The 20,683-nt window shown below is 39.5% G+C and overlaps 1 protein-coding gene across 1 annotated transcript in view; it reads left to right on the forward strand.

The window, feature by feature from the left end:
* The first annotated feature begins 272 nt into the window (after positions 1-272).
* tcp1 (t-complex 1) overlaps positions 273-20,683 on the forward strand; it is a 60,622-nt gene continuing 40,211 nt past the window's right edge. The window contains exons 1-6 of the mRNA XM_043696178.1: positions 273-386; positions 2,237-2,322; positions 6,373-6,501; positions 7,645-7,742; positions 11,177-11,287; positions 12,277-12,458. Coding sequence (XP_043552113.1) covers positions 314-386; positions 2,237-2,322; positions 6,373-6,501; positions 7,645-7,742; positions 11,177-11,287; positions 12,277-12,458 — 679 coding nt within the window. The 5' untranslated portion in view covers positions 273-313. The remainder of the gene's footprint in view (positions 387-2,236; positions 2,323-6,372; positions 6,502-7,644; positions 7,743-11,176; positions 11,288-12,276; positions 12,459-20,683) is intronic.

Raw genomic sequence — 20,683 nt, forward strand, 5'->3', positions numbered from 1 at the left:
AAAGTCGTTTAATCAACAGAGCAACAGAGACAAAAGCAGAAATTGCTGGAAAAACTAAGCTGATTTGGCAGCATCAATGGAGATAAAGCAAAGTTAATGTTTCGGTCCAGTGACTCTCCTGGATCTAAAATGTTAATTGATTTCTTTCCGCAAATGCTGTCTGATCTACTGAGTTTTTCCAGCAACTTTCGTTCTTGGTTCAGATTTCGAACACCCGGAGTTCTTCTGGTTCTCCATAGCAACAATGTAAAATTACCCACAATGCCACATACCGCGGGTACTCTCTTTTCCTGTTTGCGAGAAGGAGTCGAACATGGCGGCGATGGAAGGTGCGTTAAATGTATTGGGGCAGAGAACGTCTGGAGATTCGATTCGCACTCAGAATGGTAAGATATAGTGGATGACTTTATAAGCGAAGAAAGGTGACGCTTCTTAGTTCTTTCCGAGTGGTATTTCCACAGACAGAGAGATCTGGGATCTTTCGTGGTCCCTCGTGAGATAAAGACACGTGCGTTATCGGTGAATGAGTAGGTAAAACGAGAATCCAAAAACTTACTCATGTCTGCGAGCTTGGCTTCTAGTTCTTGGATTCGGAGGCAAACGGTTGCCCCGTATCGCGGTTCGGCCCCGCCCGTCATCTCCGAATGTTCCAGAAGCTTCCCGTCTGGAGAACCGTCCCACGTTCAACCCTTCCTTCAGTGTTGAGATAAAAGTCTGACATGTATCTCATGCTGCCGAAATACTTCGATAAAGATGCTCAATTTATCCTGTAAATTGTATCCATTTATTGTAGGATTCAGTTAAACTGAGACAAGCATTCTACAAAATGCGTGATAAAACCGGATGGGAGATTCAGCTTGTTTTTTCAGTTACAGTATTGAATGCAACTCCAGAAAAGTATTAGCTAACGTTTATTTTATGGATCTTTCATGGCTGCCCGCCCCACCGTGTTCTTAGATTTCTCGCTTTTATATTGAAGCTTATGATGTGAATCCTTAGCCTGAGGACTAATTTGCCCATTTGTTTGTCAATGGGAGTAATTCGTCCTTGTTATACACGTGCTCATACTATAGAATGGCATTTTTAATTATTCTAATATAGACGATAATAGTTCAAAAGAATTTTCTGGATAAGAGCCTTTTTTCATGCCTAATGAGGAAGGATGTATTGTTGGAACTGATATCAGGAAGTCCCTTAGACTCTGGGGAAAAGACCACAAGTAATCAAAATGAAAGTAGTCCATTGGGAAATAGCTGTTTTTAGCATATTCAGAACAAATGCATCCCAGTAAATTAGAGTAGCAAATTGTCAGGACAGTGGCTGCCTTTAATCAGAGAGCTGTCATGACACAAAAGCATTATTAGAGCATTTGCTGCCTGCACTAGTTTTCCAACAGGTATTATGACCTGCTTTTTTTCCCATACTATCATAAATTGTTTCCATTCACAGAATCATCTAATGGCACCTTGGGTTACTAAAGAGAAACCAGTTTTGGCTACTATTGAGGTACTTGGCCACAAGGGGAAATATTGATAAGAGCCTGAAGAGCCCATATGTGATAATGTTAGGTTGTGAATACAAGTGAGAATCAGACGAAACTAGAAAAATACAACAGTGGCATGTGAAAGGAATCCAAAAGTTGCTCTTTGAGAAGATGGGTGGGGTTGATTTGGAATAAAAAAAGGTGATAATTGGATGGATGTAGAGGGCATGGCTGAACTACTAAATGAGAACTAGCATAGAATCCCTACAGTGTGGAAACAGGCTATTCAGCCCAACGAGTCCACACTGGAGAAGGCTGAAGTTGTTTTGCCTGGAGCAGAGCAGTTTAAGGAAAGATTGAGAGAGATGTTATTTGTACTGCTGAAGTGTATGTTCCTAGCCATGCCTCTCGTCAAATTGTTCCAGTGCAGCAATGATATTGACAGCAACCTAACAAAGTGAAAGTTACCTGATTGTCTTTTCTACAAAAGCAAAATAAATTCAAATACTACCCATCATCTACTTTGAATTCTAAGCAAAATAACAGACGGTGTCATTAAGTGTTATGGAATGGCATTTAATCCTCAATTTACTCACTCGCTCAGCTGAATTCAAGTTCATAACATGCCTTGGTGGGATTTAAAGTATCTTTTCTATTAATCCTGTTAAGCCACTGTACTCAATTTCTTGTAATTGGTTTCAAAAGATAATTCTCATTTGCCTTTTTATGCTAGAATAATGGTTTTCTTTTCAGTGATGGCAGCAGCTTCCATTGCCAACATTGTGAAAAGCTCCTTGGGACCAGTTGGCCTCGATAAAATGTTAGTCGATGATATTGGTGTAAGTAAAATTTACCACTCTTTACATTTTTTTAGCACCTAGTATATCTTCTGTTGAACGGTAAGTTGCTTTTTCATAAGCACTGGGTGCACATGGCCAAATGGCTAAGCTTCTTCATTTGTGCAGTTGAATACAGTAAAGCACAGTTGTCTCCTCACATCTAAAGTTTGCTTTATGGATTTGACTACTTTCAATGCAGTCATCTTCATTTCTGTGGCAATTATCCTGATTCCCCTTCACCTTTCACTCTGTATCTTGAGTCTCCCTATTTTCAAAGGCTCAAGTCTCCTCCCTTTGTTGCTCCCTTCCACTTCCCAGTTTACGCTTTAGGAAAGAAATCTCTCGATTTCTGTTCGTGATTACTTTTTGTATGATGTGTTTAAGTGTCAAAAGATGCTTAACTTTATTGATGAAGAAAATGCTGATTTTGAATCATAGGGACAGCTGACCCAAGGCTGGAACAATAATAGGTTTTGAGAGAGAAAGAAGAGAGAAAAGTGGAGCAGTTTAAGGAAGAATTCCAGAGTTTGGAACCAATTAAATTGTGGTGTACAAGATGCCAGATTTGGAGAAGCATGGGGATGTCCAAGGCCAGCTGAGATAGAAGAGGTTACGTGGTAGGAAAGGGCATAACAACAGAGTTTTGAAGGCGTGAGTGAGGATTTTAAAATTATTGGGCCAGGAGCTACTGTAAGTTAACTAGATTTGGAATAGTAGTGGAACAGGAGTTAAGGTGTGAGTTAACTTACACAGCAGAGCTTTGATTATTGCTAGTTGATACAGGGTAAAAAATGGGAGGCTGACCAGAACAGCATTATAGTAGCCAGGTCTAAGGTATAATGTGCAAGCTAACAGGTGGCTTGATGTTAGTGATGTTAAAGTCCAGATTTGAGACGGTCCAGGGAATCCTTAATGGACTCAGACCTGTAAGCCCCTCTTGGTCTGTCATGGAGATTGTACTCTTTAGGAGTCTGAAATAAAAAAAACACTTAGATTAGTTTAATTTTAGTCAACCCTTGTATTTACCAATAGCATCACTGTTACAACATAAGCTAAACTAACTAGGTTCTAATAACCTAGGAGAGTAGAGTACCAGCTCTTCAAGTGCCCTTAGCAGGCTACTCTTATATACCGATACAAAGTGGCTTCCTTTATACAAAAGTTTACAAAAGCATCACATATCAAAAAAATTCTTAATTAGACAGACAACAGTGAAAGACAATAACACGTAAGGAAGAAAAGGTCTGTGTACGCTTGACTAATCACTCCTGCAGGCCCTAAGTCATTCATCAGGCGGGAAAAACCTACCCAGCCGAGTTAGGCATCTGCTAGCAAGATGAACTCCTATCATAAAGAGGTACCGGTCTGAGCTAATTGGAGAGTTCATAAGGTAACACAGCTAACATGTCAGATACACTCATTTTACAAAATGGCTTCTTAGCAAGGAAGGCAAACGTTTGACCGTAAAATGGCTCCAGACACATTGAGCCAGAATCTCTTCAATATCAGATCTAGAATAATTTTCTAAGCCTGGAGCAGACTTCTTTTTAAGCACTGAATCATTCTGTACCTGAGGCTGAGATGTTACTGTAAGGTTGCATTTAAACTATTCATTAGTCTTTGAATTAAACATGCTTTCTTTTCAGGGTTGTGATTCAAATTCAAATAAGACAAGATCTGTTTAGTTAGAATTGACAGTGGGGCGGTCTGTAGAGTGGTCTGCAAGGTCAGCAAGGATGTCAAAGCTTCATCAATATTACCTTTTACAGAGTTTGTATTTAATAACCAGCAATGGCTACTCAGTATCATCATAAAGTCTCAAAAATGTAATTAAGTTCCATCCATAGCAGGTAAGCACTAAGAGTTAAATTTTCTACTGGCTTCAGGAGCCCGAGCACTATAATGGTTTTTCTCTCTCCTCTCGTGTCGTTTTGAACTCTCAAGTCAGGGTCTTGTAACAGAAAAGATGTTTTTCCTTCTGTGTCTTCTTAGCTTGCAAGAGGTAGTAAGAATTCATTATAATTGACAGGACCTGACCATCAGTTACATGGCTTTTGATAGTACCGAGTTTCGTTTCAGGGTCAGAATCAAACACTTTCATTAATTTCACAAGGGAACAGTTATCACTTGGTATCCTGTTTACACAGATTCACCCATGTTAAGGCAATTGCCTTAGAGCATCTTGTTATCACTTGGTGAGCATAGATGCTTTTATGTTCTGCATATTTGGGTTCCCCCTTTTTCTGAGCCTTCCTGCCTGTCAATTTTCTCGTGTGTAGCAAATGTGTTCTATAATTCAGCATTACATTTCAGTCTAAATTTTAAAGACAAGCTTTAAGGCTATAGACTTTCTTAGTGATGCTGTGTATTTGTTTCTTGAAACTCAGCATGCAATCAAACATCTTGATGAAGTACTGTTTTGATTCCTTTGCCTGGCAACTTTGCAAAGCTGAATGGAAATTCTTGTCCGGGGAACCATGTTTGAGAAAGGACTCAAGATAATGGACCTCAGACAATGAAGATGAGAGATATATTGGAGGAATCACTAGGTTGAGGCAGACTAATAATTTTAATGGGAGAGGAGCCTCAGTGGTGCTGTCTTGCTGAAAGGGAGGTCCTAAATTTTTGGAAATCTGAAAATGCAATGTTAAGTTACTCGATTTTCAATCAGAAGAGTATGATGAAGGAAGTGGGATTAACAAGCAAAGATATAGTGTAAGAGCAATTCAAGGGAATGATCAGAACTGGCCTTGTGTAGTGGTATGATAGGGGTTGTGAGACCATTTGAGATAGTCCGGGCAAGTCTTAGGAAAGAATGATCAGTGAACTCCTGAGGAGAATGTGCAAAGAAATAGCAAGAGGACTGCCAAAGAAAAAAAAATGCCAAAGGTAAATAAAGCTCAAGTCTAAAATACCAGCCAAAGACCATATATAATTGATATGAGGAAGATTGGCTACACAGATGTAGTTACATATAAGATCATAAAGAAGTAATTAAATAAACAGTTATGCAGAGACAACACATCAAAAATCGCAACTTAGTTAGAAGTTCAATGATGTGGCTGTAGATTGGGTAGGATTAGAGGTGCACTGATGTTTGTGCTTGGATGGATGACACCAGAAATGATTAGACAAGCTGTACTTTTAAGCATTTGTGAAGAAGTGGTCACTAACACTAGTCAGTCACCAGGCCTATGAATTGTAAAATACGTAGCAGCAAAATTATACTCCAAGTGCAATTTCTCTAACAGTCAAATTGAGAATTAAGTAAGCTCAATAGGTTCTGTGGCAGTAATTCCCCAGGTGTGGGTGGTAATTGATATGACTAATCAGTCTTCCAAGCAATGTTCGTCCAGTCACCATTAAGATAAAGCTTTTGGATGATTTGACAAGCTGATCTGTCAGGCATGCTCTTCAGTGACTTGCTTTACTGTCTAAACTGCCATTATAATGAAGAGTGATGTTGAAAGTGAGCAGGGCTAGTTTGTGTATCAATGTCAATTTTGTTTCATTGCATAAATTTTAAAACTTATCTAAGTTATAGAAAGCAACTTATTCCAAAAACACATGTGGCCTGATGCAGATTTGTATATCAGCAAGCCAGATTTTGCTGCCTTGTAAGATTTCAGGCTTCTTAATTTGACTAGTTTGATTCAGCCTGAGGCACTGCTGAAGAGACATCCTGTGACTATATCCACAGATCTTCCCCCAGTATTGATTTGCTCCTGATCATTTTCCTTTATCTATCCAGTATAATGATTTAATATTGAAAAAACTCACAATGTTCAAGCTGTCATTCTTGCCTTGCATTTTAGTTTTATGTTCTGTTCTTGAATGGTTCTTGAGAGTTTTAGATTACTGTAGTGTGCTTTCCTTTAGCAATGTCACATCGACTATATTTTGAAGAGCTCTAAAGGAAAATTAAGAATCGGTATTTTAAGAATTAGTGCAAACTACATAAAAGTATTGTGGGTGAGATAGAATAAATTATTTTAGGGTATCTTTTGGATTTTCATATTTTTTAAATTTTACATATTTCTGATCTTTTAGGATGTCACCATCACTAATGATGGAGCAACAATTCTCCAGCTGCTTGAAGTAGAACATCCAGCTGCTAAGGTGTTATGTGAATTAGCTGATCTGCAAGACAAGGAAGTAGGGGATGGTACAACATCAGTTGTAAGTCCATTGTGTCATCTGCCCTGCTTCTATTTTGGAAATGTACTAATGAGAAATACCCGTGGATTAACCTGAATTGTTCTAAAGTACAATTTAAAAAAAAACATTATTTGTGGGATGTGTGTTGCTGGATGGCCAGCATTTAATTGACAGTCTCTCGTTGCTTTTAAAGATGATGGTGAGCTGCTGTCTTTAAGTGCTGCAGTTCACATGCTGTAGGTAGATCCACAATGCTGTTAGGGAGGGATTATGTTGTTCACTTAATTATTCTAACACTTGGAACAAATTACAGCACCATGGACTGAGACCATTATTACTGTTTAGAATTAATTCATGACAGTGGATCAGAAATATAGTTGTCCACATCAAATAGGGAGACAGTATTATTTTGAGATCCAAAAACTTAGAACATGAGAAATAATTATTCTGTATCCTATTGATGTCAAGTTGGTGGCATTATATTATGCTTTGTTGTTCATGAATGCTGTGTTTTACATAGAAATACTCAATTTTGAGTTTGGAAAATGAATTAATCACTAATTTCAATTTAATAATGAAGTTCAAATTTATCTTTTAAAAACTGGATTTTCAGAATTAAAATGTAACTTTCCATAATCTGTAATATTAAAATTTCTTCAAATTGTTCGATGGGTGGCATGGTGGCACAGTGGTTAGCATTGCTGCCTCACAGCGCCAGAGACCCAGGTTCAATTCCCGCCTCAGGCGACTGACTGTGTGCAGTTTGCACGTTCTCCCCGTGTCTGCGTGGGTTTCCTCCGGGTGCTCCGGTTTCCTCCCACAGTCCAAAGGTGTGCAGGTCAGGTGAATTGGCCATGCTAAATTGCCCGTAGTGTTAGGTAAGGGGTAAATGTAGGGGTATGGGTGGGTTGCGCTTCGGCGGGTCGGTGTGGACTTGTTGGGCCGAAGGGCCTGTTTCCACACTGTAATGTAATGTAATCTAATCTAATCTAATCTGATTTCGTTTGTGTATGAATTAAAAACATTTCCTGTTTTTAGTTGTTTAATTCTTGTTATTTTGTGAATGCTAGATTAACAAACCTATCCATCAGCTTTCAAAATGTATTCTGGGTGGGAAGAATAGTTAATACTGGACATCTTGTGTTCCTTTCACCTTTAATGCAGGTTATTCTTGCTGCTGAACTACTTAAGGGTGCAGATGAGTTGGTCAAACAGAAAATTCATCCAACCTCCATCATTGGTGGTTATCGTCTTGCCTGCAAGTAAGTTCAGAAAATGTATTCAATAAGTCAAGCGTCGGAATTTTTACAATTAAACCTTTTACAGATGTGTGGCAGATTAAGTTGTACTATGTTCTCTGGCATGATAAATATTGTTTGCTGTCGAAGTTTTTTTCAGGTGAATTAAAACTTGTCAAATCTTGAAGTATTGAATTGGTATTTGTAACATTTTATTAAGTAAACATGTCAATAATGTGGGGTGCAACTATAGGTGCAAAGAGTAGGCACAGAAGGTACATTGAAATAGTTGTTACATGAAGTCAAGTTTGGAGCAAGCAAGTGGGAAGAGATGGTTTGTGGCAATTATTTTATTTAGTACAAATGGAAATGTTTCAAATACAAGTCTGTCAACCATTTCTGAATTGAACTAGAACTTGTGAACTTGCTGTACATGAATATGATGAAAGTTGTCATCAGCAGTGCAATCAAGCAGCACTTGCTTATAAGTAAATTGCTAACTGTTCAATTTGAGTTCTGTGACAGCCATTAGGTTCCAAACTCATTACAGCCTTGGTTCAATCATGCACACCAGAGGTGAGTGCGAGGTGTCCTTGACATCAAGGCTACATTGACGTCAAGGGACTTCACCCAAGCAAAATTAGAGTTAGTGGGAATTGGGCAGAAACTCTCACTGGTTGGAACAATTTCTTGCACAAAGGAAGATGGTTGTGGTTATTAGATGTCAGCCATCTCCGCTCCAGTGCATTTTGCAGGAGATCCTTTAGTAGATATTCTTAATCAACCTGTTCAAGAATGTTATGACCTGTGTTAGAGCAGTTAGGACATGAATCTATGCCTTCTGGCTCAAAAATAATATGCCCTAGGCCCAACCAAGAGAGAATATAGCCTTTGCCTCTTGTCATTAAATCCTAGAATCACTACTGTATGGATGCGGTCCATTTGGCCTCGAGTCCACGCTGACCTTCCAAGCCCACTTTCGTTTCTATTCCTGTTACCCTGCATTTCCCTTGGCTAATCCATTTAGCCTGCACATCCCTGGACACAATGGGCAATATTATGTGGTCAATTCAACTAACCTGCACATCTTTGGACTGTGGGTGACACCCACACAGACGCGTAGAGCATGTGCAAACTCCGTGCAGACAGTTTCCCGAGGGCAGAATCAAACTCTGTCCTTGGTGCTGCAAGACAGCGGTACTCATCACAGAGCCACCATGCTGTTCTTTACCATGAATGGCATTACTGTCAGTGAATCCCCAGTACTATCAACATTCTGGGAAGGGTGTCAACATTCACCAGAGCTTGAACTGATATAGCCATATAAGTTGTGTGGCTATAATAGTGGGTCAGAAGCTAGGAATCCTGCAGTGAATAACACACCACCTGATTCCCCAAAGTTGTCTGTTGTCAACAAGACAAATCAAGAATGTGATGGAATGCTCTCCACTTGGATGAATGAATACGATACAACATTCGAGAAGCTTGACTTCATCCAGAAGATGACAACCCCATGATTGTCTCCACGTCCACAGGCATTCCCTTTCCCACCAATGTTCATTAACAGCAGTGAGTACTACCTGTAAAATGATTAGATTAGATTAGATTACTTACAGTGTGGAAACAGGCCCTTCGGCCCAACAAGTCCACACTGACCCGCCGAAGCGCAACCCACCCATACCCCTACATTTACCCCTTTACCTAACACTACGGTCAATTTAGCATGGCCAATTCACCTGACCTGCACATCTTTGGACTGTGGGAGGAAACCGGAGCACCCGGAGGAAACCCACGCAGACACGGGGAGAATGTGCAAACTCCACACAGTCAGTCGCCTGAGTCGGGAATTGAACCCGGGTCTCTGGCGCTGTGAGGCAGCAGTGCTAACCACTGTGCCACCGTGCCGCCCATAATGCTCTACAAAATGCTCTACAAAAATTCTCTAAGATTGGTTAGACAGCATCTCCAAGCCCATGACCACTACCAGTTAGAAGGACAAGGTTACAGATATAAGGGAATACAACCACTTGCAATGTCACAACCAAACCATTCTGATTTGACAATGTATCTGTTTCTTCAGTATAATAGAGTTATAATCTTTGAACTCTAGCCCAGCTCCCAGTGATATCTACATCGCATGAGTGAATTTTAAAAAAGTGTTATTTTTAAGAGAATCTTGGAGTTGAATAAAGCTTTTGCATGTGTCCATGAATGGTGAAGTGAGAGTAAGTTTGGAGGAACTGAGGATGTTTATTCTTAATTTAAGGGTCTCTGCAACCTGCATATTCTTGCAGGTTGTATTTTCCCTTGCCACATGGAAAATGTTAGATATATTCAGCAGTAATAGTTTGAGACTATAGAGATTCACATATCTTAACCAAAATGCCTTGCAGTCCTTTTCAGAAATTCAGAGTTGACACTTAATTCTTCCATGGTTTAAATACGAACACCATTACTCATTTTGTGTTGCACTAATATTGTACACAGTGTGAACCCAAATAATATAAACGGTTGCTCCAATCAGTTTTGTTCCCCTTATAAACTTCATATTGTAAAAGAATTGTAGAACAGTGGTTGCTACAGCTTCGGTCTTTATTTTCAAGATATACATATGAGTTTTTATTTCATAAAAGATCTGGAGAGATTGCTTTGTTGCCTGGGGTTAGATTTGAGAAATGATTAACTTTTCCATTAACCCGCATTGTTTGGCTAGCTTGACTTTGTTTCTTGGCTTGCTAGTTATTACTTGTGGGGAGAAAAATATAGTCACAACAATGTACTGAATTTGTTTCTGTACAAATAAAATGACTGCACAGATGTATGAATATTTTTTGCATGTTGCTGTTGATGTATTCTTGCTTTTTGTGACTATTGTTGTCTTGCTGAGAACAATAAATCAGGTGTGGAAGCACAAATACTCGAACACTGAGCCATCAAGATGAACTTTTTGCCATGTTTGTTTGCAGCCATTTGGGTAGTAGATGAAACAAAAACAGAAACAGCTGGAAAAGCTCAGCAGGTCTGGCAGCATTTGTAAAGAGAAATCAGAGTTAATGTTTCGGGTCGAGTGATCCTTCCTCTGAACTGGACCTGAAACATTAACTCTGATTTCTATTTCTGCCAGACCTGCTGAGCTTTTCCAGCAACTTCTGTTTTTGTTTCTGATTTACAGCATCCACAGTGTTTTTTTCGGTGTCTGTTGTGTATAAGATGAATTTGCTTTAACCATTCTAATGTCGTGAAGTGAGAAATGGCTGGTTTGTGGTAGTCTGATATCAAAGGAAGACCATTCATAATTTAATTTTAAAAAAGCAGTGTCATGTTTTATCCATAGAGGTAAACATTGATTTTAGTTAAATTTTTGTATTGATACACTATTTTTCTCCTGTAAAAGATCCCAACATGAATCTTATTAAATAAAGACAATGTCACCTAAACATATTCCTTTTTATTAACAGGGAGGCAGTCCGTTACATCCAGGAGAACTTGACCATTAATATGGATGAACTAGGCAGAGAGTGTCTTGTCAATGCTGCTAAAACATCCATGTCATCAAAAATAATTGGAGTGTATCTTTTGAATGGAAGCATGTGTTTCTGAAATTTTTTGACTTGTAAGAAGGATAAATTCAATGTGACTTTCTTGTCCTTGTACTCTAGTAGGCATTCCTAATAGAATCAGTTCGAATGAGATATTTATATATTGGCAAGAAATGTGGCTGTTTTTAAAAAAATGTGTAAGTTGCTAGTGTTAAAGTCTGTTATACTTTATTAAGTGCTTGTTGGTATTGACTAACTGAACATGTTCAAGGCTTGCTTGTTTTCCTGCCTATGCTTGGTTTTTCTTGATTAGAAACAAGTGTTTGAGTGCAACAGAACCTTTTAAAGAGAACTTTTTGAATCTTAATTGAAATAAATCCGGAGTCCTCAAAATTGTTTAATACCAGCAAGTAGTATGAAATGCTGCTAGATGGCATTAGATTTGAATTTTTTCCATTCTTGATTTAAGGCAAATGTCGAGAGATATTCTGGTTAGATGGATTAGCCATGGGAAATGCAGGGTTAAAGGGATAGGGTAGGGGATTGGGTCTGGATGGGATGTTTATCAGCAGGTCATTGTGGATTTGATGGCCTGAATAGCTTGCTTCCACACTGTAGGGATTCTGTTACCATACCTTGGTGAATCTTTCTTCTTAAACTACATTTTGGTACAAAGTGTCTGTTCCGTTTTCATTTGTCTTGAAATAACAATGATTATAGCAACAATTTCTTGTATGTTGTCACCTGAAAAATTTTGTTTCTGATGTAGATTATTTCAATTGGCCTTATATTTGTGCATTTGAGATGGATATCATTGAAATTTATGAATGAGTGGAAATTATCTGCAAACATTTCTAGCTGACTAGTCTTTCAAGTTGACACATGTAAAGCCATAATGCACTCTATATAATGTAGCCTCTTGAGTGTGAGAAGGGTGAGTTCTTAAACATACCTGAAGTAATTCTTGGACAATTTTTAAATTTCTATGATTCTTATTAACCTTGACTTTAATTGCACAGTGATGCAGATTTCTTTGCCAACATGGTGGTCGATGCTGCTCATGCAGTAAAATTCACAGATGCTAAAGGTCAGCCTCGCTATCCAATCAAGGCGATAAATCTGCTAAAGGCTCATGGACGGAGCCAGAGAGAGAGTCTTTTGGTGAATGGTTATGCACTTAATTGTACTGTTGGTTCACAAGGTAAATGTCAACAGCGTTTAACTTTGCCTCAACTTCACCATTTAGAACATTTTTAAATGTCAATCATAATACCACTAGAGTGACTTCAGTGTATCAGCAAGTGAATTGGAGATGGTGCATGACTTGTCAGAAAATTAGCGTTTTGTACATACTCAACGTAGAATCTTTGCAGAACGCAGGGACCCAAAGTCTGCTGCTTTGCTTTATAGTGCCGAAGTGCAAGACATAATATGTGCAAGGTTATTACAAACTTCTAGGTAAAAATCAATTCCATTTTATTTACTGCATGGTCTGAGATGGGAATTCACTACTGTCTGCATTGTGGCTTGGAATAGTATCACAAATAATGGGCAATAAGCAGCTAGACTGGAATTCGCTAATCTTCCTATGAACAAGAAGAACATTAGAAAATAACAATGCCACTGAATGAAGGATGGATTTTCGTAATGTCGCTGGTCTAATAATCCAGAACCCCAAGTTAATGTCCTGAGTAATACAGTTCCAGATAATCTGGAATTAAAAGCTAACCTGGTGGCAGCCATTTTTTTTGTCATTTAAAAACCCAGCTGATTTACTAATGTATTTCAGGGAAATGAATCTACCATCCTTATCTAGTGTGGCCTAGATGTGACTGATCTGTGACCCATTAGTGTCAAGTGAATCAAAAGGAATATTTTTGACTAATTGGATAGGTGTGGCAACATAGATAATTTGCTTGGATTTCAGATGTAATGTTCAACACACGATTTTTAGTTAAAATCAGTGAATCTTTTATTTAATTTCATCTGGCTAGGACTTGAATTAGGAGAGGGAGCATGTGAAGTAAGACCCTGGACTCAAGTTGGAAGGAAGTGGTTAGTGATGTCGCACAAAAATATCTGTGGGATGGCCTTCACTGTACACAGAAGATTAACACAGTATGTAGACATAGTACAAAACTGCAAAGAGTTCTTATAGTTTGAGTGTGCAAGCATTTCAGTGTCGTTAATTGTAGCATTATCCATTCTGGAAAAATAAAGAATGGATTTGTGTCCAGTGGTATTGTAAGTCTTGAGTATTGTCAGTCTGTGTGTGCATCAATTGTGAAGTATAGCTGGGTGTCCAAAAGGCAAATGGAATGTTGTTAGACTAGAGAGCTCAAGTATCAAGGTGAGGAAGTTCTGCTCAAGGTATAAAAAGGTGTACACACATCCCTTGTTATAGATCACACTTGGGATAGTGTACGTACTTCTGAGCACTGCTACAGAAAGGATGTGTTGCCTTTGGACGAAGAGTTCAGTACAAATTCACATGAATAGCCTACAGGAATTCATGTGAATTCATGTGAATTCAAGAGATTGGATGAACTAAGTAATCCAAGCAGTGGCAGTAACACAGAAGGTTGCCACAGTTTACCACCAGTTCAGTATGGAGCTGAATTTAGAGGTGGATTTCTGGAGGTGATACTATGATTCAAAAAGTGGCATAGGTTTGGTTGATCGGGAATCAGGCCTAGAGACAGTGAGTATGTAGTGTCTGGGAAGAGAAAATACTTACCTAGTTGTAGTTTACTAGGAATATAGCATGAGAGAAAGATACAGAAAAAGTTTAGTGATGAGTTGATAAGGATTATTGTCTGCAATTGATTAGATTTGGAATGGCGGGAGAAGACATAGTAAATCTGCACAGCTACTGCTGTCGCTGTTTGAGTTGAAGTATCTATGTTCATTTTTCTTAGACAATGTCCAATCTGAAATTCACAGCTGATCTTGGAGGAACCTGTGCTGGAGAGCTCACAGCACAGGAGAGCAGCAAAGTGGATTGTTTTAAGTATTACCTTATTGTTTTTTCTTTGTAGACCTATCATAGTGAGATTCTTTTTTGATTCTATGTTTTGAGATCTGTCTCTAAATTAAAATTTAAAAATTTAAAACATACAAACTAAGTTAGCCTGGAGCAGTGTTTTAGAGTAGTAAGACTGCTATTTTCTGGCTTGCAGACTAAGGTGCAAAGATAGCCTTTAGTAGAGTAGGCCTTGAGGGTGATATAGTGGCTCCGCGGTTAGCACTGCTGTCTCTCCATGCCAGGGACTTAGGTTTGATTCCAGCCTTGGACGACTGTGTGGAGTTGGCAGATTCTCCCTACGTCTGTGGGTTTTCTCTGCATGCTCTGGTTTCCTCCCACAGTTCAGAGATGTGCAGGTTAGGTGAATTGGCCGCGCTAAATTGATCATCATATTCAAGAGAATGTGGTTAGGGTGCATTAGTCAGGGGAAATGCGGAGTAATATGGTTAGGGGAATAGGTCTGGATGGGTTACTCTTGGAAGGATCAGTGTAGAAGTGTTGGCCAAACATGGCCTGTTTCCACACTGTAGGGATTCTATGATGTGCTCTTCCTGTTGAATGCTGGGGATTAGGAAGAGTTTCCATGTTACTGATTGTCTGCAGTAACTGTTTGGTTGTGAATGCTATGTGATCACATCAATCGGTTGGAATGGCAGTTAGAAGCAATTAATCATTTACAGGCGGTAAGAGGTGATGGATGGCAGTTATAGGAAGGGAGAAAAGCTATCAATGCAGTCAGTGGGTTGCCTCCAGGAAAGGTAGGAGAGGGAGGCAGGTAATGCGGGAGTCTCCTGTGGCTGTCCCCACTTCAAACAAGTATGGTGTTTTGGAAAACATAGGGGGTGATGGGCTGTTGGGAATGTAGTACGAACTGCCAAGCTTTTGGTACAGTAATGTAATGGGGGATATGTGTTCCAAGCGATCAATTTGTGATAGCAGGAAGATTTGCTAGAGCTGCTCTGGAGGATTTAACTAGTAAGGTGGGAGGGTGGAACCCAGTGGGATAATGAGGAAAGAGATCGGTCTGAGACTAGTACAGCTGGGGAAAGGAGCAAGTCAGACGTTCAGGGCAGGCAGGAGCAAGGCAGAGAAGAACGTTGGACTGAAATTAAACTGCATTTATTTCAATGCAAGGGGCCTAAAGGGAAGGCAGGTGAACTCAGGGCATGGTTAGGAACTGGGATATTACACCAGTCACAGAGACATACATCAGGGATGGACAGAACTGGCAGCTTAATGTTCCAGAATACAATTGCTACAGTCAGGATAGAAAGGAGGGCAAGAGAGCAAGAAGAGTGGCGTTTTTGATTGGGGTAATAATACGGCTGTACTTGGGGAGGACATTCCTGGGAATACGTCCAGGGAATTTATTTGGATGGAACTGAGAAATAAAGGGATAATTACCTTATTGGGGAGCCTATACGACAATCTCAATAGTCAACAGAAAGTTGAGAAACAAATTTGTAAGGAGATCTGTTATTAATGAGAATAATAGGGTGGTTATAGTGGGAATTTTAACTTTGCAAACAGAGACTGGGACTGCCATAGTGTAAGGGTTTAGATGGAGAGGAATTTAAGTGTGTACAAGATAATTTTTTAGATTAGATTAATTTACTGTATTACTTTTGACTGTATTACGAAAGATTTGTATTCAAAAATTGATTGAGGGCAGAGGTTTGCAGGTAAAGGGATGGCTGGAAAATGGGAAGCCTTCAAAAATGAGATAGGATATTCTTGTTAAGGTGAAAAGCAAGTGGTAGGTGTAGGGATACTGGATATCTAGAGAATGAAGTTTTGGTCAAGAAAAGGAAGGAAGCATATGTCAGTATAGACAGCAGAGATCAAGTGAATCCTTAGATGTGTAAAGGAAATAGCAGTATACTTGGGGAAATCAGTAAGGCAAAAAGAGGACATGAGATAGCTTTGGTACATAGGATTGAAGAGAATCCAAATAATATAATACAGTTAAGTAAATGGCTGGAGAGGTGGGGTTCAGGTTTGTGGGGCTTTAGGATGTCTTCCAGAGATGTGGAACCTGTACAAGGACAGGTTGCATCTGAATTGGAGGGGCACGCTATAGTCCTGGCAGGGAGGTTTGTTAGTGCCACTTGAGAGGATTTAAATTAGTGTAACGGGGCTGGGAACTAGACCATTAGGTCAAGTAAAATGACCAAGGAGCAGTCGGAGACTAAGAGGAAGATGGCAGGACTGGTGGTCTGAGGTGTATTTGCTTTAATACAATGAGTATGACAAGTAAAACAAATGAATTTAGAGATTGCGTAGAGCACAAAAATATGTTTGGTACAATTAGTTTGGGATTTTACTGCACCCATCCCAGAAAATGTGAAAATAGGTGTTAGGTGGGTGATCTGAACTGTCCCTAAATTGACTGGGACTCGTTTAGTCCCAGTGGTTTGGATGGGTGGGGTCAAGAGACTATTTGTTACCTGTGTATAGGTTTTTTTAAATACCGTGTAAGTAGTCCAACAAGGGAAGGGACCATACTAGACCTGTTCTTTTGGGAATGAGCATGGCCAGGTGATCAAAGTTTCAGTGGAGGAGCATTGGCCACATTCTAGAACAATGGCCATAATTCTAAGTTTCAACCTTCGGCCCAACTCATCCGACCCAGTTTTGGAAACTAAAATAATCCATTTGCCTTCATTTTGCCCGTATCCCTATGATCTTTCCCAATCCATGTATCTGTCCTGATGTCATTTAAATGTTGTAACTGTACCCTCCTTTACCACTTTGGCATCTCATTCCACACGGGTAGAACCCTCGGCGTGGAAACAGTTGCCCTCTGATCCCTTTTTAAGTTTTTCCCCCCTCTCAAAAGGGGCTGTACCCACTATTTTTATACTCCCCTATCCTAGGGAAAATACCTTGGCTATTCACCTTAACTATCCCCCTCATTTTATAAACCTTTATCAAGTCACTCCTCAACCTCCTGCACTCTAGGCAAAATAACTAATTGTCAGGTGGAAGTATTGAATTTGGGAAAGGCTAACTGTAACAATACTGCACAGGTACTGGGGAATGTAGATTGAGTGTGGCTGAGGATAATCCATATCTCATGTGGGAATCTTTTAATGGGCAGTTGATTAGAAGTAAGGATCAGCATGTTTTTCTGAAAGTAAATAATTAAAATGGCAAGATTCAGGAACCTGAATTTGAGAGCTTAAGTCAAGTAGAAAAAGGAGACTTGGGAAGGTTTTTAGAAACGTCTAGAGTATCTAGTCCTCAAAGAAAACAGCAGGAAAGCACTTGAACAAGGAATTAGAGTTAAAAGTATAAAAATTGGCAAGTCACATTTGGAATATTGTGCACAGTTCTGGTCACCATTCCACTTGTAGGTTGTGGATGCTTTGGCAGAGGTGCAGAAAGAATTTACCAGAAGGTTGCCTGATTTGAAGGCTATTGGATATGAGGAGAGATTGAAAAAACTTGGTTTGTTTTTACTTGAAAGTCAAAGGGTAATTAATCTGTGAGGTTTACAAAATTGAGTGGCAGGAATAGACGAGATAAAACTTCTTTCTCCCAGGATAGAAATGCCAATTACTAGGACACATACCTTTAAGGGAGAAGCTGGGGGGGAGGGGCAAGATTAAATGAGATGTCAGAGGCAAGTTTTTTCTTCTTTCAGGATAGTAAATGCCTTGAATGCACTGATAGAGGAGATTGAGGTAGATACAGTTGCAGCATTTAAGGGCAACTTGGCAGGTACATGAATAGACAGGCAGTAGAGGGACAGCATAGGCGCAACTTCAGAAAGGCATCATTTGTCAGCACTGTTTTAGTAGGCCAAAGGGCCTGTTTCTGTGTTGTGCTTTTCTTTGACGGAAAAAGTTGTATGGTTCAGGTTTTGGTGTTTTCAGTTGAAGTTGAATTTTTTTTTGTTAATCAGAGGATCTAGGAAAGGAAAGATGTAGCATTTAGATAGAAGCTGTAGTCAGGGGTGAGAAATTAAAAAATACATCCCCTCAAAGATAGGGATCACCCCAAAGAAAAATCGATCAATGTAGCTGAATTTTTTTCAAGTGAGGTTGTGAAAAGGCATTTCTAAACAAGCCAAGGCAAGTGGAACGATTTGTAGTTCAAGTTTAAATTTGCGCCCATGTTGTCTTCGAAATAGCTGGTCACAGGTTTAATTTCCCATGATACTAAATTTTTTTGGCTTACTGCTTTTCTGAAAGCCTTAATGTAAATAATGCTGAATATATTATATATTCATTGAACTGTATTTCAAAGTTGGGAACTAAATATTCAGAGTTTCGTCTCTTTGAAAGGAAAGGATGGTGGGGTAACGTTGATATGGCATGGAATAAGTACGATAGGAAGAGATAATTTGTACAAACTTAGCCTATATCCCAACCCAATCTAGTCCCACCTGCCAGTACCCAGCCCATATCCCTCCAAACCCATATATAGGAGGAGGAAGAAACCATAAGAAGTTTATGGGCCCTTTGGCTATGTGGTGGAACAGAGAATACATCAAGAGATAATGTGGACATGTAACAAACACAGTACATTAATCACAGGGATAGTCAGATTGGCAGAAGTCATAATATTTAGGACCGTTTCCTAGAGTGAGTTGTGGATCCAACCGGAGACTGGGCTGTTTTGGATCTGAATGTGTAATGAGGCAGGTTTAATAAATGATGTCAGCATGAAAGATCCCCTTTGCAACGTGATAATAAGATGATAGAATCTAGCATTCAGTGTGAGAGAGGGGAACTTGGCTCAGATACAACTAAGCTTAATTAAGAATAATTACAAAGGAATGAAGGAAGAGCTGACTGAAGTGGACTGGTGAATAGAGTTCAGCAGCAAAGATTGTTGGGGAACAAAGCATTTTAAGAAAATTCATGACTCATGGCAAAAACATGTTCTAGTGAGGGATGAGGGTTCGAGAAAAAGAATGAGCGAACTGTGGCTAACCAAGAAGTTCATGATAGTATCAGATTGAAAGAAAAACGTGTGGCAAAGCTTAGTGATGAGAGGATTGGAAAGTTTTTTAAAAATTAACAAAATAATCGATAACATAAACTGAAGATAACTTGCAAGTGATAGTAAGTCTCTTTACACTTTTTAAGAAAAAAGAGCAAAGCCATAGTGAATGTGAAGCCCCTTGAAAATGAGGACTGCAGATGCTGGGGATCAGAGCCAAAAGGTACGGCAACATCCGAGGAGCAGGAGAGTCAATGTTTTGGGCATGAGTCTGAATCAGGAATGTGGGTTTGGTGGGAGCTGAGAGATAAATAGGAGGGGATGGGGCTGGCGGGACGGTAGCTGAGAATGTGATCGGTGGATAATAGGTGGGGGGTGATGGTGATAGATTGGAGTGGATAGGTAAGACGAAAGATGGTCAGCTAGGACAGTTGAAGAGGGTGGTTGGATCTGGAATGAGGTTGGGGGAGAGGGGAGATGAGGGAACTGGTGAAATTGACATTGGTACCGTGTGGTTGGAGAGTCCCAAAGCGATAGATGAGGCTGCCTTCCTCCAGGTGTTGGAGGTGACCCAGGACTTGCATGTCGTCAGTGGAGTGGGAAAGGGTGTTGAAGTGGTCAGTCACAGCGGTGGAGTAGTATAGTGCATGTGTCCCAGAGATGTTCTCTGAAATGTTCAATGAGTTGGCATCCTGTCTCCCCAATGTAGTGGAGAACACATCAAGAGCAACAGGCACAGTAAATTAGGTGTTTGGATTGCAGGAAAACCTCTATCTGATGTGAAAGGATCCTTTGTGGCCTTGAATAGAGGTGAGGGGAGAAGTGTGGGTGCAGAATGTTGCCTGACCTGTGTTTTTCCAGCACCACGCTTTTTTTTACTTTTTATAATATTTTTTATTAAGAAAAAATAGATTTTTAAATATTAGAACAAATACAAAACAATGCAATTCAAAACCGTACAAAAATAGTACAAAACTAAACCCAAATAATAAAAAAACCCAACCCACCCTCCTATATGAATGTGTAAACATATATAGAGAAGTATAAAATTTCAAAAAAACCTAAACTAGCTATTTAACTAAATAAATACCTAACAACAAACAAATAAATAGTAATAACTCAGCCCAGCCAAACAAAACACTCATACATTCACAGTTCCTCCTCCCTGGATATTGGACTCATGAAACGCAATCGTTATGGCTATATAAAAGCCCTTGTTAGCGTAGCGGATAAATCTGTGTCCAGGTATTTCAAAAAGGGTTGCCATGTCTTGTAAAAATTCTCAGTTTTGTGATATTTGTGAGAAAATCCAGGGGAATATGCTCCATAACAATCGTCTGCCAACCCAACAGGCCTGGGGGGTTTTCTGATATCCAACCTAGCAAGATATTCTTCCTTGCACAGAATGTAAGAAAAGTTTTTTCTTATGCGAGTCTGCAGGAAATACAGTG

Source organism: Chiloscyllium plagiosum, chromosome 9, assembly GCF_004010195.1.
Source record: "Chiloscyllium plagiosum isolate BGI_BamShark_2017 chromosome 9, ASM401019v2, whole genome shotgun sequence".
NCBI lineage: Eukaryota > Metazoa > Chordata > Chondrichthyes > Orectolobiformes > Hemiscylliidae > Chiloscyllium > Chiloscyllium plagiosum.